Here is a 21,723-nt window from a genome sequence, read left to right on the forward strand (position 1 = left end):
TAATGAATGAAACTTCAGGTCACAGGGTGTTTGACTTCCAAGAGCACGGCAAGCCCTGGGTGTTGAAAGTGAAATCTGGGTCACAGGTATTGCTGGCGGGAAGGCAGCAGAGAGAATTAGAGCACCATCCCATGCTCATTCATGCTATCACCTTCGAGGATGATAATTTCCTCATCTTGTTTCAGAATCAAACCGAAATTAATTCCTTTCAAGAGGCTTTTCCCACACGCTCCACGTGCACTAACTCAGATGAACTCATACCCCTTAGAGTTTTGTAGCCATCTAAAAATCTGTTCTGCGACTTGCCTGAAAGCATTTCAGAGCTCAGCTCATGGGGCAGAGTCTCACTGACATGTAATCCTTCCCCCTTAGGAGTGTTACCCTCGTCCCAGTCCTGTCTCTGAGGCAGGGCCTCACATGGGGTGGGGCTCAGGCAGGCAGAAGAAAAAGGTGATGGAAAAAGCTCCAGCCTGCTGGCTCAAAGCCATGCACTTGAGCCCCAAACCAATCCGTCCAGCCTGAATATACTGGCTCATCTTGGGCTAGAACGTGTGGCCGACCCTCTTCCTTCCCTTCTCCCAGGTGGGAAGTCTGACCTTGGTCCAAATCAAGGCTTCACCATGGACTTAACCTTTCTGTGTTTCCAGTTCTGCAGCATAATACCTCCTCAGGGGTTATTGGGAGGATGACATCAAATAATATAGGCCAAGCAGCTTGCTACTGGCTCTGCAGATATTGGCGCTCCCCCAGTCCACTGCCAGGCTCCCCTTCACTCTGATGTGGGGTAGGAGAGACAAAGAAAATGTCGTCCAGAGGAGGTGCTTCAAGATTCCCCTGTCTTACGTAGCCCCATGGGTGACATCCGAATCCCGGAGCGTTAGGGCGAGGGTGGATTTGGTGAGCTATCAAATCTACCTCCACTCCTTACAGATCTGGTGCCAGGCGAGAGGCAGGGACTGGTCTGGCATCATGAAGGTAGTTAGTGACACAACTGGAACCGGTACACGGGTCGCCAGACTTTCATGCCACGTGATAGAAACAGATCCTGGTAAAAGATTGATCCATGGAAGGCTTTTGAGCCTTCTGCTTGTCACCGGGAAATCACAAGGAGGCAGCCCGGCACTACCACGGGGTGCCCAGACTCTGGATCCAGGGTGTGTGTTTGGCCCTGTCTCTGCCACTCACCAGCTCAGTGGCCCCACTGAGCCTGTTTCCTCATCTCAAAAAGAGAGATGATGGCCTTGACACTGATACTCACCTTGTAGGATCACTGTAAGGATTCGGATGAGATGGTCCATGCAAAGGGCCCAGAACCATACCTGGTTTGTAGGCTGACTGCTTGAAGGAGCATAGCAAATGTCGGATATTGCTATCAATATATCAAAGGACTGTCAAGGTCGAAATAACCGAGAAACTGAACTTCGTATCTGGGAACAATTTTAAAGATGATCTGTTTCAACTTCCAGGGGCTACAGTACGGCCTTTCATAGCAGCAGAGGCTGTGCAGTCGCCTTCGTCAGGGCTCTTCCACATGCTTGAGGTAGCAAAATCATCATTATATAAAGACGTAATTAACATTTATTGTAGCCAGCATATTAGGCTTTAGATAGGGCAAATGTGTGATACAATGCAGTTGTATTTTTATGTGCTGTTATGTATACTTTATAGTACACTGGGGCCTTTATATAATCAGTGAGCACTGTACTTTAATGCCCATTTTATAGGGCTTTTATAAGGGAGGTCAGATAGTATGGAGGGAAGAGCAGTGACCCAGGAGTCACCAGGCCTGAATGGAATGAAGGCTTTGCCTCATATTAACTGGGTGACACTGGGGCAAGCTATCTCCTCTCCTCATCGGAAAAATTGGGAGGCTGGGCTGGATGATGTCCAAGGATCCACCCAGCACTGACGGCCCATGGCTGGAAGCAGGATCTTAAAATTTCGAGCGATGATAGAGGTCTATGGGTATTGGACTTCTGTACCTACGACATGTTGTTGGCCACATCTCTGATTTATTTGATGCTCTTAGGAAGACAACCCTCGATTATAAAACTATTTCTCTTGGAAACTACGATCTGCTTTACAATACTCCGCTCTCCACATGGCTACCCCATGTATGATGGGGAAAGGCAGGGGCTCCCTCCATATAACACCCACTTCTCGGGGAATGGGCAAGTGACCTTCACGAGGTCCCTGAGACCGTAGCTCAGGTTTTGCAACCCTTTGTCATACGATTCCCAACTAGCATAGACTGATGGCCCCTTCCTCTGCAGATCAAAGGGCGAACGAAAAATGAACTAAGCGAGCTGGGAGCGTGAAATACAAAGGGCAGCTAAAGAGGCAGCTGTGATCGCGTAACACAGCGGGAGGACTCCCCAAGAGTGAGGAGCTGACGGGATGGCACCCTCCGCAGCTCAAAAAGGATGTCCTGAATAGGAATCCTGAGTCATCAAGAAGAGCATGACTTATGTGACCCTCCTCTGCTTAAGGAGGGAAGGCAGGGCGTGATGCCATTTAGAAAGATTTCCATCAACACAGTTTTTAAGAATTCTCAGCCTCTTTTAAAACCCTCAGCTAGCTTTGTGCCTGGGACCATACTCCACGTACATCACTATACATGTGTCCCCAGGGGTTTGCGTGTCTAGGAGGATGCACCCACAAGTGCCGGAATAGTAAGTCCAGAGTGGGGCAGCTTTATGGGGCAGGCAGCCTTCCAGGCTGCCAGGAAGGATCTGAGGACTTGACTTTAAGCTGGCTCTAGCTTTCCTGCTCATTCACCCATTCAACAATATTTTTATTGAGCCCCTAATGCGTGCCAGCCCCATTTTACTCCCGACGTGTGGAGTCTCAGAGGACACTCTGTTCACACGGCGCTTTCCTCCGCGTGCCCGGACACGGCAAGTGTACTGTTCCCTTGTGTCTCAAGTCGGGTCCTTGAGGCTTCATGCCCCCACCCCAGCCCCTTGGGGAGGAAGCCGCCTTAGAGTAGGGCGGTTGTCCCCAAAGGGTTGAGCGCGCCTTGGGACAGGGCTGTGCTTCAGCGCTTGGCCTGGGAGCCCCAGCACGGGGCTGGTCTCACCACGACCCAGGGCAGCAGGTGGCCGCCCCCTCTCCCCGGGGGCCTGCTCCAGACCGGCCTGTTCCTCGAGAGAGAGACGGCTCCCTGGGTTCCCCAGCCCAGCGCATACTTTGTCCCTGAGCGAGCAGGGACAGGACCGAGGGGCGTCTCCCGGCCTCGCCCCTGCACGTCACGGGGGAGGGCGGCGGGAGAGGGGAGCCGAGGGCGCAGGGCCTGGGCCCTGCCCCCAGGAGCACCCGGCTCCGCCGGCGGTGGGTGGCGCAGGGCGGGGGCGGTATATCCAGTCGGACGCAGGGCGGGCCCGCCAGTGCGAGCGCAGCGGGGACGCGGCCAGGCAGGAGCGCACCGCTCGCTCGCTCTATGGGCCTGGGGAGCCGCCTGGGGAGCCGCCGACGCAGCCGCAGCCATGAACCCCTCGCCGCTCAAGACGGCCCTGGCCTACGAGTGCTTCCCCGACCAGGACAACTCCACGCTGGCCCTGCCGTCGGACCAGAAGATGAAGACGGGCACGTCGGGCCGCCAGCGCGTGCAGGAGCAGGTGATGATGACCGTCAAGCGGCAGAAGTCCAAGTCCTCGCAGTCGTCCACCCTGAGCCACTCCAACCGAGGTAAGGGCCCTGCGCCCCCGCGCGCCCCTGCGCCCCCCTGCGCCCCCGCGCGCCCCTGAGCCCCTGCGCCCCTGCGCGCCCCTGAGCCCCCGCGCGCCCCTGCGCCCCTGCGCCCCTGCGCGCCCCTGCGCGCCCCTGCGCCCCCGCCTCCCCTGGGCCGGCGGCGGGACCCAGGCGGCGCCTCCCGGACTGCGGGCGGGGGCGCAAGGGCGCCCGGCACTGGGCACTGAGGGCGGCCGCAGGTGCACCGGCTCAGATACCAGAGCGCGCCGCCCCGCCTGCCCCGGGACCACCCCCCTGCCCACCCCGCCCCTGGACTCGCCGGGGCTCCCCAGTGCGGCCCCTCACCCCGCGCCCCGACCTGGGGCGCCCAGGCCCCCAGGCGCACAGAAGCTGCAGACCCAGGACGCCCCCGGGCCGTGCGCCCCCCGCCCCCCGAGGCCCAGCAAGGGCGTCTGCAGGTGCCTCTGTCCTCAGTGGCCACCGCAGAAGCGCCCTCCTCCCCCATACCCCTCACTTGGCTTGAGCGGGAAGGAGCAGGCGTCAGCAGGTTGGCAAGGCTGCAAATGCCAGGAGGCGCCGGGGCTGAGCGCTCACCGCGAGCACTTGCCCGTTTAGGTGCCCGGCCCCATGCCCCCCGCTGCTGCTGAGGTCCCCCAAGCCGGGGGCTCGGAGAAAGCATCCTTGAAACTCCAGGAGGAAGGGGCGGCATCTGACAGGGACATTTGTGGAGAATTTTTAGACCACGAACCTTAATACAAAGGCTTCCCAGGAAGAATTACACGCCAACTAGCCAACGTTCTGTTTATTTGTGTGTTTAGTTAAATTTAATAAGTACTGATGAAAGATTCTACAGCCCAAACCAGGACAGGCCCACCAAGAGTTATTTAGGGAGTCGGGCCCCTAAGAGAGGGTAAGGGGAGCAGCGGGGGTAGCTAAGAGGAAGGAGGCAGGGAGCCCTGGGCACCTCCCGCCACACCCTGGTGCTCACATTTCCTCCTGGGCCTGGCCTCTCTCCCACTCCCCCTCACTCCTGAGCGACCCCTGTGTTGAGCTGAGGGGGGGAGAATGGCTGGTTGAGCGCTTCCCTGGACCCCGAACTTAAAAGCTCTTTGCTGCTGTGTGTGCCCCTCGCCCTAGCCTGGGCTCCTGGTCCCCCTCCTGCCAGACTTCTCAAGGTCGCACAGACTCCAGGGCATGTGCCACCTCTTTTATTTAGTGCTTTGGTAGCTGCTCACTATCCTTTTTTGGAAGTAGGCTTGAGATCATTAAAAAAAAAAAGAAAGGTGTCGGCATTTCTGGCCACAGCCCAGTCACAGCTTGAGACAACCTACTCTCATCTCTGCGCAAGACTTACCTGTCCCCCTCCGGCTCCCATGTCATCCCTGGCCTGAGCTGCAGGCTCACAGCTCCAGAAAAATCTTAAAAATCCCGGGTGCCCCGAACACCCCTTCTTCTTCCCACCAATGGGGATGCGGTGAGTGTCCGTTATCATGCGGTGCCCTTTCTGGCTCTGCCCTTCGTGGGTAACATCCCTCTGATGGGATCTCCTTCTCTCCGTCCTGGGGTCCTCCAGGGGGCTTCAGCCAGGTGAGGGGTGACCTCCCTGGCAAACACGTACCTCTCCGGAAACAGGCCTCTCCAAGGACTGACCCTGTAGGTGTGTCCCCTCTGCCCTCGGCTCTGGCCAGGTTCCCACAGGGGCAGTTTCCCCAGAGGCGTCCTAGGTGGAAGAGGCGGTTAGGTCACTTGGAGCTGGTGTTTCTGGTTTATCTGGCTTTGTTTTCATCAGATTCCCCCTTCTCTTCATCAGAACCGCCCAAGCATTCCCTGTTTGCTCAGTGGCCATTCCTCCCAACTCTGCTGTCTCTTTCTGTGTTGGTTTCTATCTCATGCACCTGCTCTGGCTGCTGGGAGGGGCGAGCTGGCCCTTGTGGAAGGACCAGGCCCACCTCATTGCCTTAACCCCTCCTGGACACACCGGAATTCTCCAAGAGGGAAGAGTCCCATTCTCGAGGGTGTCTGGTTCTCTGGGGGCCCCTGAATCCTACCAGGGCTCCTCTGGTTAAGAACACCCGCCCCAAAGAAGGCTGGCCACACCTCACAGGCTGCCCGGCAGGTAGCCACCACGCCTTGGACCCCACAAAGGGCAGTCAGGAATCAGCGACTGGTGGTCCCAGCCATAGATCCAGCTTTTCTCCAGGGTCTACCCCGCTAGGGTTTTCTTCTGTCTTATTGGTGAGGGGGAATTGAGTCACCAGGGGTTGGGAGAGGAGCCCCACAGAAGGAGCCTGACACCCAGTACCTATTTCCACCCATGCCTTCCCCAAAACACAGCAGAGGAGATAGATGCCTGGCCCTGGTCAGGACGTCCCCGTGGAGGGGGGCTCCGGGGTCGGGAGACCCTGCGGGAAGAGGCGCCTCTCAACCTGCCTGACCTTCTGGGTCTTTTTCTGAACCGGCTGCTAAGTATTGCTCTCCTGTGCATCAAGGGTGTCCTCATGTGCGTGCGTCAGGGTGCCTTCTCCCACCGTGTGGGAAGCAGGAGGACACCCAGGGGCTGGGGCTGCCCAGCCTGAGATCTTGGCTGGGGAAACTCGGTGCTCCCCATGAGCCGCCCTGCTGGGGGCCAGGAGCACCCGTTAGGCAGCCCAAACGGAATACTCTCCCACCTTCAGGTTCTGTAGAACTTCACTTGGAATCTCTTCCTAACGCTTATCCCGAATCTCATTTGGTCCAACTTGAACGCTGCCGTCACCGTGAACACATCACGCGCGGAGTCTAAGGACACCGCCTTTCTTTCTCGGATCACTTCTCATTCCAGGGAAATCCCGACGCTACCAACGTCCTTGTCCTTGTTTGTCTCACTACCTGCGTAGACAGCTGTGATGTTTTGTTTTTCTTTTTTACTTTCAACCTTCTCATAACTACCATTTCTTATGTAAAATGGCCAAACCTGTATTTCTCCCTGGTCGGAGATAGGGTTGGGCCCCCTGGGGCTAGGGAAGGTGCCTGTCCCCTGGTGCGTCAGGCTGCATCTGTCCCTCACGGGGCAGTGACTAGTCGAGGCCTTCCTAGGGGGCAGGCTTGTGCTGGCTTGGTGGCCCGGGCGCACAGGGGAAGTCCCCCACCTCGGACCCCGCCTTTGTTGGCTTTTCTGTATTTGCCATCAGCCGTGTCTCTGCATAAACCTCTGCCGGAGTGAGGATCAGCTCAGTCTATTCTCTTGGAGGCTGTCCCTTCCAGATGTCACTTCTGGGGTGGGTTTCTGGGGCCCAAATCTGGCATGGGAGAGGGTAGAGGGTGTCTTCGCTTTACCTTGTTCCAGGAACAAAACGCCCTAATTAAACTTCAAATGAACCAATTCCTGTTTCTTTACAATGTACCTTGGCTTGAAGCGAAGGTTTTACCAGACTCTCTGTTTGCCTGTTACAACGCATACAAAAATGCCAGGTATTCCAGAATGTTTCACAGCAGAGTTTGTTTCCCTGGATCCCGCTCCTTTGCTAAATAAAGCTCATTGGCAGAGGTTGGGGGAAAAAAAAAGAAGAAGAAGAAGAAAAAGAAAAAGAAACCAACAAATATTTCTCCCCACGCACCAAATTATAAACACCGATAAGCCAATCCCTCCAGGTCTAAAACTCGGGGAACTGCTTCTGTCGTGGGCTGCGACCCCTAGAGGGTGATCTTTGGACAAAACAAGGTGCGAGGACCTTAGGTATCCTCCCGAGGCTCCCACGGGCACGTGCACACCCGCGCCCCTGCACGGACGCACACGCTCTCCGCCGCCTCGCAGTGGTGCTGGGCAGGAGTCCAGCCTGCGGCCCGGACGCTGAGCGCTGCCTGCACGGATTGCCGGCTGCTGTGGGATGGTGGCCGAGGCACGGGCCCCTCCGGCTTCTGCAACTGTGCGACATGGGGTTAGGTCACCTCCCAAGTGTGCTGTGGTGGTGATCATCGGAGGTAGATTGTGTCGCTCCCTGCCCTGCGCACCGCTCCCTGAGCCGCCTGGGGCTGTCCTTCCAGAAGGCTCCTCCTCGCAACCAGTGGCCCTCACGGGTTCTCAGTGTAGAAGCTGGAGAGACACAGGCCCTGGGGGGCACAGATCAGGCCGTGGAGGCACAGCCGGTGCAGATGCCCCGCGGCCAGGCCTCCCGAGGAGCCAGGGAGAGGGCGCTGGGGGATGGGGGGACACGCACTGTGGGGGACCTCGGCCCTGTTGCAGCCTGTTGGTCAGGCAGGCGGACGTCGGGAGCACCTTGTCCCGGCAGGACCCCGGTCCTGGGCTCAGGAGTGGGGTGGGGATCTAGTGCAAGCGGATCCCTTGCTTCGGGGAGTCCCCAGCCCCCCTGCTTTCGGGGAGAAGGGCCCATAAGTGCATGCGCGTGTGTACACACACACAGTACGGAAGCCACAGCCAGCACAGTGAGCAGAGCAGCTGACCAGAAGCTGACAGGGGCACGCTGGAGGGTTTGGAGTGCCCAGGGCTGGGTGGGGTCTCACCTCTAGAAGAAGCTGATTTTTGTGCAAGGTTTTGAATGCAGGGAGAGGGTTTGGCCGAGACGAAGAGAATGTTTCAGGTGCGGTGGGTGTGACCTATTTGAAGGCTTGGAGGTGGAAGGGGATGAGTCACCCCCTGCAAGGTCTGGCCGTCCGGTCCGGTCGGAGAGAGCCGTCCGCGTATGCTCACAAAGAAGCTGCCTCCCTTTCAAAGCTTTGGTAGGCGAGGAAGCTCGCGTTGGCCCTGTGACACAGGGGAGAATCAGATCATTGTCTCGGGCACCAAAGGGAAGCAGCATCCAGGGACGCTGATGGTCCGAGTGGTGGATTTTGGGAGATGGCTTTACACCCTGGAACGCTGACAGGGATGAGACAAGCTGTGTGGACCGAGCTAGCTGGAATTGAGTGTGCACTGGAGAGAGCTGTGCCTTCTCTGGACACTTGCCCTTGACCTTGGGGTTCTGTGGGTGGGCAGATGCCTCCCGGGGACAACGCACAAGCTGGGCTGGTGGCCGGTTCCACTGAGAAGCCACCATCCTTTGAGTCTGGCCTGTGCAGCCTTCTGGAGAGAAACAGTGGGAATGCAGGTGCTCAGCTACAAGAGTGGGGGTGATTCTGTGGGGTGAGCTGGGTGCTGGGATCTCCTCCCCTTACCGCCCCTGATACCAAGCGTGCTCCTCAAGGAGGGGGCTGTGCCTGTCCTAGAGCTGCTCTCAGATCCTCTGTCTGCCTCCATTACCCCCACCCGACCAGGGACGTTTTTTGGTGGGAAGAGGGCCTGGTTGAGTGGCCTTCAAAGGCTCTGGGCCTGGGCTGCGATTTGGGGGATATGGAGCCTCCAGGCTCCTAAGCGCCTCCACCATGAGGGGTGGGTAGGGACAACTGGTTGAAAGAAAGGGCCTGAGCAGGCCAGGTGTGGCCACATCCCAGCCAGAGCCATGCCCTGTGCCCCAGGTCCCAGGGAAGGAAGAGACACGGCACTTGCTGCAGTGGGTGCCCGAGGTACATGATGATGGACGCTGGCACGGTCACGAGGTCCTAGCACTGTTCCGAGGGCGCAGTCAGCCAGCGGCCACGGGACCGGGTGGAGTCGATCAGGAGAAGCTCCCTAGAAACGAGGGACTAGCTGGGGAAGGGGATACTGTCAGAGCCGTTATCATCACTGTCACTGAGAGCCCCCGTGCTCTTGCTGTCGAACCTGACTTTCCAAGGGTCACGTGCACCAGCCGGACACCCTAGGGTCAGGAGAGGGGAGCAGCATCTTATTAACAGAGGTCACCTCCTACCTGCACCTCTTTGGTCATCGGGCACAACGCAAAGTGTGACTTCAAGTAGGCAACTTCTCTGGACTCCTCCTCTACCTCAGAACCTTGGGCCCCAAGTGCAGCTGCCTTTCTGCCAGAAAAGCAGCGCTGGCTGGCGTGATGGCAGCCTCGTTCTCACAAGGAAGGAAGCAAAGCATCTTAGGGTGGGACTCAGGTGCTCTGGTCCCCTATTGCAGATGGATCTTAGGGAGTGTCTTCAGGAGCCACCTGGAAGGGCCTGGCGGCCGTGGCCCCACCAGAAGTGAGTGTTATAACCCACACCTGTCATCACTAAAGTCACCACTGGGACACAGAGACTGGCTTTTGGAAGCCTAGGGCATTCCAGAGGTCTTATTCACCCCTGCCTCCATGACAGAGAACTCCCTCCCTCCCACATGGAGAGAATTATGTGAGAGGGAGGCAGGCAGGTGCAGGGCATGGAGGGAGGAGATGCTTCATCTGATGACTGAGAGGGTGAGTGATGTCACTGCTGACAGGTTGCCTTTTGAGAAGAAGTGGAGGCCCCACAGGAGCCTGCCCTCCACTGAGCCTCCTGGGGATGCCTCCCCTAGCAGAAAGCCTCGCTGGGGATCCATAGAACCCTTTGTCTGTCACCACCCCAGATTTTCCACCTGAAAGCAGCTGCTGACCCACACCTGCCCTTGGGTGAGATATCCCTGCTGTTGGGGCAACGGCCAAGTGAACTCTGGCCTGTCAAACCCTGGAAGAGATGATAGAAGTAGGCTGGATGCAGGGGAGTCAGACGAGACCAGGCTGTCAGCTGCCTCGGGACCTGACCGTGCGTGCCTAGGGTCCTGGCTGCAGTCCCTTCCCTGGTATGAGCTGGTTCTGGGTGTCTGAGCCCATGAGATTGCCTCCAGGCTCCTCCTGACAGAGGCCGCCTTTTGGGGGGCTGGGGCAGCTTCCCAAGAAAGGAAGAGCAACAAGCTGCCTGCACTCAGTAGGGGAGCTTGGATGAAGTCAGAGGCTCAGGAGTCAGGCCTGGGCCCGCAAGACACCTCTCTCTGGGAGGCCCCCGAGGCGGGCAGCAAGGAGGTGGTGGCGCAGCCTTTGATGTCGCCCCATCTTCCTTGCAAGCTTCTCTGAATGCCATGGGGCATGAGTTACTATAATCACACAGCCGTGGAATGCTGGGGCTGTGTTGGGCCTTTGGGGTATACAGAGGCCAACCCCTTCATTTCACAGAAGAAGCTGAGGCCCAGGGAGAGCAGGTGACTTGCCCAAATGTCAGAGCCAATGTCAACACCTCTAGGCTCCCAGGGCAAGTTACCTCTGCCATGGGCGATCACCCTAATGGCCTGCTGATCCTCCGTGATGGCAGGGTGGGAATCAGGGCAGTGCCCCCTCCTATGTGCTGCGGGGTGGTCCTCTGGCTGGCTTCGGCCAGAGGAAGTGGCCCCAGGCAGAGACACCTGCCACAGTCCAGAGCTGCCCCTCTGCTGTTCCTTCTCTTAACCCAAATACTCCAGTCCTCCTATTGCCCCCAAAAGGCTTGGGAATCTGAGCGGGTGTGGCGGGTGGGGAAGGAGCTAATTTGGCCGGGCAAGATCACTGTCAAGCCCTTCCCCCTACACAGGGTTTCTGATGCTGGAGTCTGACCATCACTTCAGAGAAAAGAAGTACGCATCCCCCTTAGGAGGCTCTCACTGGATCCCACTTTCCTTCCCCCTTCCCCCCCCCCCCCCCGAGGGCTCATCATTTAACGAGTGTGGGGCAAGCTTTGCTCCGGATGTCCAGGCCGCAGAGCGATGGCATTCCCCTCACGCAGAGCCAGTGTCGGGAATGGGGCAGCAGGCAGGATGTGGCTCGGGTACAGACAGCAGGACAGTATGTGTTTAGAGGTAGGAGACATCACCTTGGGCAGGGCTGGTCAGAAGAGGCTTCTCCAAAGGGATGAGATCTTGGACTTGACCTTGAAAGATGGGCGAGATCTGAATGTCGTGGCCGAGAAGGGAAGGCAGACTCGGCAAGGGGCCTGGTATGAGCAAAGTCGTAGGCGTGTCCCCGTCAGCCGTGCTTCAAGGACAGTAAGACAGCCAACAGACCAGCTTTTGCCGGTTGGGACCCACCTACCATCTTTAGGGCCCACCTACCATCTGGTGAAGAGGAGAAGGGAAGGTAGCCCCACCAGGAGCCCAAAACCCAGTTCGGATTTCTGGGATTCAAAGCCATTTTGCCCCTAATAACCCTAATGACACTCTGTCCTCTTGCAGAGCCTGTCATTTGTGGGTCTCCAAGCACTCTGAAAACATTAATTAATCCTCACTGGGGCCTTTGAGGTTGGTGGCCACCCCCCCCTTCACCATCTAGAGCACCTAGGAGATGAAGGAAGGGACAAAAGATCACATCGTCACTAGCGGGGGGCCGGACTGAGGTTTGAAACCAGAAGCTCACCCCGAATTGGCCTCTAATCAGCCCTCCCTGCTCTGTGGCTCTGACCCCGGGGCTCTGGACCCGGAATGCTGAGATCCTGCCAGCCGTCCCCCAGTGGGGAGCTTATCCTCGTGGACCGTGGAGTTGTGATTCCCTGGAGTGGACTGGCGGTGCTCCACGGCCCTCCAGGCCAACTCCTGACTTGTAGGTGTCAACGTAGCCCAAGCAGCAGGGAGTCCTTCCGTCAGCCCAGGGAGGGCTCGGCCGAGATTTGCAGAGCTGTCCCTGCAGCAGCCTGCGTGCGCCCTTCCTTGGCCCTGGCTGCGGAGGGGGGAGGGAGAGAGAGGTGGCGAGCGGATGATGTATTTCCTACCCTCCTCCTTCAAGAGCTCAGACCTGGTCTCCTCCACGGGGCGCGGTGGACCTGGATGCTGTGGGGAGGAGAGGCGAGTGACCAGCATGGCCATCACTGTCCTAACCCCCTGCCTTTGCCCCCAAGGTTCCATGTACGATGGCCTGGCCGACAATTACAACAACTATGGGACCACCAGCCGGAGCAGCTACTTCTCCAAGATGCAGGCGGCGAATGGCTCATGGGGATATCCGGTAAGGAGCTGCTTCCATTCCAAAAGACCTGGAATGTTGGTGGGGATGGGATGGCTCAGACTTTATGGCCGGGCAAACCTGCACTGGTTCCTGAGAAGAGTGACACCGGGTGGGAAGGGGCTGCTTTGGTCCACGAAGTGAGGCCCAACAGCCCTGACCGGGGCCATTGGCTTGGCCATTATTTCATGGATGGCTGTTAGTGTCATCTCCTGTTTGGGCTGATTGGATATTGCCAAGTGTCTCAAATGAGAGTGTTTTAGAAAAACATAAAAAAAAAAAAAAAAAAAAGCCTATTTTCCTAAATGTCTGATATGATCATGGATTTGAGAGAAGTTTGAATTCTTGAGTTCCATTTGTGGATTAACTGAGGAGACCTCCCTGTTCCGTGTGTGCTGATGACCATGGAGAATGCTCTAGAAGTCCCCTGGGGCTGGAAGAGCATGTCCCCTGCAGTGATTCTTGGATAAGAGGGTGCATGCTGGACTGGAGTGTTGCTTGAGTTTATAAGTTGGGCGGGGGCCCCTGGCTGGCTCAGTTGGTGGAACATGTGATTCTTGATCTCAGGGTCATGAGTTTGAGTCCTACGTTGGGCTTGGAGTGTCTGTGTCTATAAGTTGGACAAACCTGGATCCAAACTCTATCTCTGCTACTCACTGAGCATGTGGCCATGGGCAAGATATTTCTACCTCTGGGCCTAAGTCTCCTCACATCTAAAATGGATATAACAAAGTGTATCTCATGGTGTTTGTTGTCAGGATTAAGTGAAATAATGTGCATGGGAAAAAAAAAAACTGATGACAATCAGTCTTAAGGTTATTTTTTCTATCAACATAGGTAGAGATGATCCTAAATTCTTTAATCCTGACCCTGTCACTGCCTTTCTGTGTGATTTCCAACCACCATGACAATCCATCCATTACTGAACAAATATTTATTTAGCCCTACCCCTGCACCAAGGTCTGTGGTAAATGCTCCGGTTCAACCATACAAACCAGTGTACGGGGTTTCCTCTACTCGAAAATCAGGGATATTGGGCTCAATGACACCCTGTCTCTAAATTCTATGACTCCCATTTATTTTTTGCCAGTTTCAACATTAGCCTGTGTGGCTCTTGGGAATTCTTTTGTGAGACATTATGCAGCTGGAGTGAAAGGCTGCTTTTCCAGGGGGCCCGGGGCACTGTCTTCTTGGGACTCCAGGTGTCAGTGGCATTTGCTTGGAGTCCTCGTTGTTTACAGATGTCACCTCTGGGTTTTGGGGTCCTGGGCAAGGGAGAGGGTAGATGGTTTATGAGTCAGGTCTTCTTTTTGCTCTCAGTTTGAGCCTTCCTTCCTGAGCTCTTCTTGGGGCTAATTTGGGAATATTTGCCTTTCTTGCATGTTACAGGGTAGGGACCGAAGGGAAGAATTAACTTTCCTCCTGCAAATCTATTCCCCTCCCATTTTTCTAATTTTTTTTTTATGGCAACTGATACCCTCAGTGCAACCTATAGACAGTTGACTGAGCCCACATGTGGCACAGACGTGGATAAAGTGCTTTGGCATCACGCGTGATGACCAGAGAGAATCTGACTTAGAGAAAGCGGCTTAATAACGCAGTATAAAGGCTTCTGTGAGACCCCGGGAAGGCGGATCACTGGACTGGACCAGCAGGCGGAATGAGCCATCCTGCGGCCTGTGTGGATGTTACTCGTCTTCACATCTATTCTGCTACAGATCAGAGCCGGGAAAGCTTAGTCAGGTCCTTTCGGGCTCTATCACTCCGTGGCTCTGAGACTTCGGATAAACCTCTTACCTTCTCTGGGGATCGGTTTCGCATCTGGGAAGTGGGAATAGTGGGAATGAGGATCTGTGTGTGTGGACTTCACCCACAGGTCGGTGTTACATTAACAGGGAGTGTTATCAGAGGGGCAGCGCGGGGTCATTGCCCTGGAAGCTGGCAGCCAAGAACTGCAGAGCACCTCTTTCAGAGGTCTTTGCTTTAAAAAGAAGAAAAAAAAAATCTCCACCTGGCCCACGTTGGGCATTTCTTCTGGTTCATCAACTCCGTCCTCAGTAATCTGGGCAGCTCCTGATGCTCCCAGGCTCTCCCACCCCTCCCCGCGCCTGTCTCTGACAGTCCATGAAAATGCCTTCCTTTCACGCGCCCCAAGGCCCAACCCTCCTTCCTCCTTCTTCGCTGGCGGGACTTCAGACATGACTCACGTCAGGGTAGCTGCTGAGGCACGTCCTGTCTCCTCTCCACTCAGGAGCGGCTATGGGAACGGCGAAGAGCGCGGCACACACGAGGTTTTGGCAGAGGGAAGGGGGCGAGGTGGCGAGGAAGTGGAATGATGGATGTTGGAGCCAGGCCTGAGCCAGCCAAGGCCGGGGCAAGCCCGACAGGGCCAGGACTGGGGAGGGGGCGAGAGGGACGGCCGGGAGCAGGCTCAGGGCTGGTGACCTACGCCGCGGGCTCTCCCGGGGCTGGTGGCCCTCTCGTCTCCCCCTTCGGCTGAAGGCAGCACAGGGGCCCGGGTGGCCCGAAGCTGCCGGGGGACAATTCCCGCCGCCTTCACGTTCGCCCCGTCAGCCAGCCCGTGTGGGGCAGGTCGGGCCAGGCAGGGGACAAGTGCCCCGCAGACACCCAGCCGGCGGGGTCCTCCCGCCCTCCGTGCCCTGGCAGGGGAGCCGGAGAGCCAGGGTCGGAGGACGACCCGGGCCGGGCTTCCTTGCCATCCCAGGGTCTGCGCCCCTCTGCCGTCGCTCCCAGGATCCTGCGACCCTCTAAAAATTTTTTTTAGACCCAACTATCCGTGTCATTTAGGAGCTATATGATGTAGGAAACCAGCCTTGTTCCTTTGCTGTCATCACCTGTGTTTGACCAGGGACAGCATTAGCCGCCCTGAGCGCCTCACTCCTTAGATCTGGCTCCAACGAACATCCCAAGAGCCAAGATCTGTCGCCGTGAAGTCTGTATGTCATTAAATACGCAGAGGATCTGCAGGCAATTCCAAAAGGAAAGTTCTAAAAATCCCTAAAAAGCCGTGGTGCTACCTTCCCATCTTGCCTTGTGTTCTGTGTCGGCAGCAGCCTTCTAGTTTGCGCACCTCTAACCGCGCCACTTCTGGCCGCCGTCGCCCAGGTCGCAAATTAGGGGAATTGAACAGTCTCCTCATCAAATAAAACCTCCAACAGAGTTAGCCCGACACACAAGAGGCATCGGGGGGCTTAAGGGAAAGAAAAGATGGATCCCAAGACCAGTCACTGGCCCAGTCAGCTCCCCGCTGGCCGCGCCAACCTCCTCCTCCTCCAGGTGGTGCAGATCTCCGGGAGGAGCCGGGGTGGGGGGCAACGGGTGGGGGCAGTTTCCAGCGCCCCTGCTCAGTTTCTCGGGTTGAGCCTCTGCCGTTCCCTTCCGGGTCTCAGAAGCACACTAGTGAGATGCTCGGGCCCCAGTGGGGTTGACGCCGCACAGCTGAGGACGGGCAGGTTCCCAGAGGGTAGATCACTCCGCAGGGTCGCTCGGCTGCTCACGAGGACGGCACCCAGAGCCCCGCCACCCAACTCCCGGTCTAGTGGAGTTCTGCTCTCGGGCTCCAGACTTTCGACGGCCCTGGTATGTGGGGTTTTCACGTCGTCTTCTATTTGTGCGCTTCAATATTTTAACACCACAACCGTGTTTTGGGGACCCGCGTGAGATCTGCGAGTTTGCATCTCTTCATCTCCTCCCTCCTCCTGTCCCCCAACCAAGCCTACTCTTCCCTTGAGGAGCCAGCCTCGTTCAAAAGAAGCGGGAAACACCCATTTTTTTCCTTCTTAAACTCAAGCTGGATTCACTCGGCTATAAGGGTTAATGGGGGTCGGGGCAGAGAGGCCAGATAAAATGCCATCAATGTTTGGGACACATTTACACTAAAAAGTCATTTGTCATTTACCCGAAATTCCAATCTTGCATTTTTATTTGCCAAACGTGGCAAGCCTAGGTCAGGGCATCTCCCCACAGCACCCTCTGTAATCAAATACGGGACCCCCCTGAAGTGCTCCCCTCCCGGGCCGGGGACCCAAACAGGGTTACTTCAGGCCATCGCCACTTCTGGTGAAAAAGTGGAAGCTGTTTGAGTCCCGTTAGGGGACCTTGTAATGGGTCCCTTGAACACCTTCCTCTGGGTCAGCTGAGACCAACTGGGGCGACGAGAGAGCTCGACACCGGAAGGCACAGCCCTTCTGTTCCAAAGCTGGAGACGGGTTCCTACCGCAGGGGTTTGTCCAAGACGAAGCTGAGGCCGGTGGACAATTTTGATTTCCAGGGAATGGCTTTGTCTCCTTTTCTGTCATCTCCTGCTTACCAATCCAGAGGCACACCTTGAGCACTCAGGTCTTCCGGGAGTCACATCAAGTGATGCTCTCGGGTGACGGACTGACCTGGACCGTCCGGCCCACCTGGGCATCGTCAGCCGGGAGGTCTGGGCTGGGGGACACCTGGGGCCGTCATATTGAATCACTCAACTGTGCTCACCGAAATCCAGCCCCGTGCTCCCGAGGGTGGGAGTCTCCAGCAGCATAACCAGGGAAAATCCTGCCTTTGTCCTGCTTGTTGACCCCATTTGTCTACTGTAATCCAGGATTCACTGGCAAATCTTTCTCCCAAACCCTGCTTAGCTGAACTCGCCTAACACACACGTCAGTATTTGATGACACACCCGTGACGGAGTTTTGTGGACAACGTGCTAGGGACCCTCATCCTGAGAAGAACTGATCCTGCCCAGCCCAAACCTGAAGCCACCCGGGTGGCCCCCTTTTACAGATGAGAGCACTGGGGTTGGGTTGCATGAAGCTTCCATAGGGGACGGGAAGCCCAAGCACAGTGTTCTCCAGTTAGCCATGTGGCCGGAGTGTCCCCAAAGGCCAGGCCCTGGGCCTGGTGCTTCAGAGGAGCTGCCAGAAAGAGACATGACGGGATCCTTGCCCTTGATGCAGTGAGACCATCTTTACCAACCCACAGTTAACACCGTCTGTTCCCCAAAACACCCCGGTGTGGAGGGGACACTGGATCTAGATCCTGGCTTTGCCCCTTCACCACTGTATGACCCAGGCATGTTCCTAACCCGACTGAGCCTCAGCTTGCCCATCTCTGAAATGGGTGAGAATTCCGATTCCTATTCTGAAAGGCAGTAAGGGTTGTGGATCCGGCATGGTGGGTCCACAGGGGGAGGCTGGACTCTAATCTCAGCTGCCACAGGCTGCGGGATCTGGGGTGGTCTTCCCCTCTCCAGACCTTGGCTTTCCCATCCATGGGGCAAGGCAGTTGGGCCAGATCCTAGACAGGGACCCGGCTGGCTCGGACCTCTCGGGGTCTCTGTGGGATGTGAAAGCCGAGGGCGAGAGGCTACAGGGCAGCAGTCACAGCCTGCAGGGTGGTCTCCCTGGGGGCAGGGCGGGGCATGTCCTCTGGCTGAGACCCCGCTTCTCCCGCTGGGACCCCGCTTCTGGCCTATGGTGGGTAACGGCTTCTGCAGTCCTCCCTGCTTTCATCGGAGCATTTCCAAGCACCAGGAGAACAGCAGTTTCACCCTTGCAGCAGGAAGGAAAGGCGGCAGGACTCATTCACTGTAGCTTTACGGACAGGAGGCAGGCGCAGCGACGCTCCAGCTGGCCGCTCCCCGACTCAAACCTCTGGCTTCGCCTCCTCCCCGCTCCCATTCCTCAGCTCCGGATGGCCCTGCCCTCCGCGCCCGCAGGGTTCCTCAGGCAGGGCCCGCTGGGCCTCTGTTCTCGAAAAGTCCAGGGCAGGCGAGGTGGAGTGGTCCAGGCTCCCTGTCCCGGCAGCCAGGGCTCCTGCTCCGATGCGTGTGCCAGCTCCAGGTCCCTGCTGCCAGCCGGTGACTCACACCCTCAGCCCGGGAGGTGGGAGGGTCCGCGGGGCCCCAGGCTCCCCCCGGCAGAGGAGTCAGCGAACCTGCTGGCTGAGGGACAGGAGGTGCCCACGAGGCGAGGGGGCTTGGCCCGCGGCGTCATTTCACGGACGCCAGGCCAGGCCTCGCACGCCCCCTGGAAGAAGCCCGTGGCCGACACCTGCATCCGGTGTCCCAGGGACGGGCCCCTGGTGGGGCATCCTTTGGCTCTTGATCCTGTCCTGGGGAGGCCCCTCCTCCTGCTGAGGTCGGGAGCCAGGGAGGCCTCCGCGGAGGCCGGGACGGGCCTCTGCACCACTGGCCCTGATTGTCGCCGGGACCCCGCGCTGGCCCTCAGCTACCCGGCCGCAGACCAGACAGTGGCTCAGCCCACCTCCGGCTCTGATGGCCCAGATGCTGTGTCTCTCCTCAGGGGACGCCTCCCGGGCCCACAGCGTGGCCTTGCAGAGGGCTGGGGACGTGCTTCCGGCAAGTGCGTGCCCCGGGCACCCGAGGGTGGGCTCCAGGGGAGCAAACGAGGCCCGGCCCCTGGAAGAGCTGCGCTTGGAGCGGGGCGTGAAAGGAGAGGGGGTGCCCTCGCAGAGAGGATGTGGGCAGAGCAGGACCCCCCAGGCCTGGGGCTCGGTCCGGCTATAGCACCTGGGCCCTCTTTCCTGACCGATTGCCCCCAAGGAGTGCCAGCTCCAGAGCTCTCGCGAGCCTCCCTGGCCTCCCGCCTCCGATTCCTGGAGGCCAGGACCCGGGATGCCGTCGGAGCTGAGCCAGCCTGCTGTGGTCACTGTCCCCTCTTTCTCCTCACACCCGCATTCACAGCAGAGCCTCCGAGACTTCAGAGGGGAGATTTGAAGAGTTGGGGATAATCGTAAACTTCTTTATTTTACGCCAGAAAAAAAAAAATTAGTGGAGTTTTGTCCGGGGCCTGGTGTTTTGTTTGGGTGCTTGGTCGGTTGGTTTGGTATTTCTTGGTCCCGACAGGAACCACTGTACTCAACCAACAAGTCTTGAAAGTCCTAACGCTGTGGTTAGAAACAACCGAAGGAGGGAACAGCCGCCGTCGAGGGGATATAATTAAAAGCAAACGTGCGCAGCACAAGCTGACCTAGACCCCGCTGGCCTCCGTCCCTCATCTGTAGGGGCGGGGGGGGGGGGGGTCCTGCCTCAGCTCCGGCCTCAGCTCCGGCCCCAGTCCCCGGAAGGAGCAGGCGCTTTGGGCAGGGGCGCCCCAGGTTCTGGGGTGAGCATGCGGGTGGCAGCTTGCCAGGCCGCCAGCGCCCCGGCGCCCTCGTCTGCGGCCGATCTCGAGCATCCCCGTCATTTAGTAATGAGCCGGTGCAGCCTTCTGAATCTACACCAAGGTCGCGGGTTATTTCCCCGCCCGATCCTCGGTCTCCGGAGATCGGCGGGAACCATCGCTCGTCTTCTGATTTTCCGTGCGGGGACGTCAGGCCGCGGGCAAGTGCAGGGACTTGCCCGGTGCCTCACTGCTAGACTTGGCAAAACCCAGTCCAGGGCCCAGTGGGCCGGGGTGAGTCAGGATCTCCTGTCCTGCCCCGCCAGCTGCACATGCTCCAAAGCCAGGAAGCGGGGGGGACGGGAAGCAGGTCCGCGGAAACAAAGCCCTGGGTAAATCTCCTGATGCCTCTTTTCTGGTGTCAGAGTTTTCCTCTTGTCACAGAGCTCAGCGAGACAAATGGGGCGGCATTTCCCAAGTGGGTGGAAGAGCCATCCCCACCCTCCGCTGGGGTGAGGCTCAGCATTCTCCCCCGGGGCCCTGGCAAGTCTCTGCGGAGGCCGTCCTGCCCCGGGAGAGCAGGCTCAGCTGAAAAACAAAATCAAATGGGGTGGGGGGTGGGGGCGAGGGGTAGAGACGGGCTGGGCGGGAAGAGGAGCAGCTCTTGGGCCCTAGACCCCCACCCACCCCGTCCTACTCTCCCGCAGGGCGCACAACGGGGAGGCCCCAAGGGGATGAAGGTGGGGTTTGTTCAGAAGCACCCAGCTAGGTGGGGAAGCCGGCGTTTGTGACTCCAGTGGGGGCTGAATCCTAGAGCGCCCAAGTCCGAGGAAGCCTCTAGGGCACTCCAGCTGGAGAAACAGGATCAGAAAGGTGAGATGAGGGCCCAAGGCCGCACAGCCGGACGAGGAAAATCCCAGACTGGAACCCCCGGTCTCCCCGACTCCTTGCCCGGAGCACCTCGTCACACTGTTACATCCGGGGACCCTCGCCACCGTGGGCGACTGTTCCCCAAGCCTGCGGGCGTCCCCGGCAGTCTGCTGTCACGATTTTTATGGAATCAGCGACCAGCTATGATTTGTTGCTGATGTACTTCATTTTAAATTTCTTTTTTTTTTTGTTTCATTTTAAATTTCAAAGGAAATTTTGAAAGGAAAATGTATATCACTAACTCAGAAGTGAGAAAAAACAAACAAAAAAACCAGGATGCTTTGCCCTGGATGAAAGCTGACTATGACTTATAACCAGTACTAGTGAATAGAAACAAACAAATCATTTAGTTCCCGGTGGATAAAGCTTTTTTTTTTTTTTTTTTCCTTTTTTTTTTTCCCTCCCCCCCCCCCTTTTTTTTCTTTCTGCTCTGAAAGGGAGGCTGGCAAGTACTAAAAAACCTTACTGGTGCCAACCTAGACTTTCTCCTTATGGTAATCAAATGGAAGAAGGAAGAGCTTTCTGTGTGCTTCAGTGTTGGCTATTGAGGTGCCTTAAATGCTCTGATGTCACCTCGCAATCACCTGCGGTGCGTGTCTCACCCTTGGGGAGATTCTGGGTCGCAAAGTCATGACGCAGGATAATTGTCCTAAAGCTGGTCCAGCAGGTCAGGTGAGGCTGAGAACCAAGGAGAAAATCGCCAGAGTGAAGCCCCCTCCCCGAGGTGACCAGCCACACACCCGACGGAATAGTTTTGTTTCTTTAACGGAGCCTTTAAAGACAATATATATTTTTTAACCCTCTGACTCCCTTCACCCATTTCTCCAGCCGCCCCCCACCCCCATTTCTGGCAGCCACCAGTCTGTGCTCTGCGTCTATAAGCATGGGTTTTGTGTATTGGTTCTTGGGGTTTGGGGTTCGGGGTGGATGGGTTCTAGATTCTACATGTAAGAGGGACCATGAGATCATTGTCTTTCTCTGTCTGACTCATTTCACTTAGCGTAAGGCACTCAAGGTCTGTCCATAGTGTCGCGAATGACAAGGCTTCGTCGTTTTTATGGCTTAGTAATATTCCATTGTATGTGCCTACACACCACGATTTCTTTATCCATTCATCCGCCGGTGGACGATCACGCCCACGTCTTGGCCATGTAAACCGTGCTTCAGCGAACGTGGGA

At 57.2% G+C, this 21,723-nt stretch overlaps 1 protein-coding gene across 1 annotated transcript in view; it reads left to right on the plus strand.

Moving 5' to 3' along the window:
• Positions 1 to 3,406: 3,406 nt before the first annotated feature.
• The window catches only part of PKP1 (plakophilin 1), a 43,165-nt gene continuing 24,848 nt past the window's right edge, over positions 3,407 to 21,723 (plus strand). Inside the window, exons 1-2 of the mRNA XM_026018033.2 lie at positions 3,407 to 3,687; positions 12,385 to 12,491. Coding sequence (XP_025873818.1) covers positions 3,486 to 3,687; positions 12,385 to 12,491 — 309 coding nt within the window. The 5' untranslated portion in view covers positions 3,407 to 3,485. The remainder of the gene's footprint in view (positions 3,688 to 12,384; positions 12,492 to 21,723) is intronic.

This window comes from Vulpes vulpes, chromosome 13, assembly GCF_048418805.1.
Source record: "Vulpes vulpes isolate BD-2025 chromosome 13, VulVul3, whole genome shotgun sequence".
Taxonomy (NCBI): Eukaryota; Metazoa; Chordata; class Mammalia; order Carnivora; family Canidae; genus Vulpes; species Vulpes vulpes.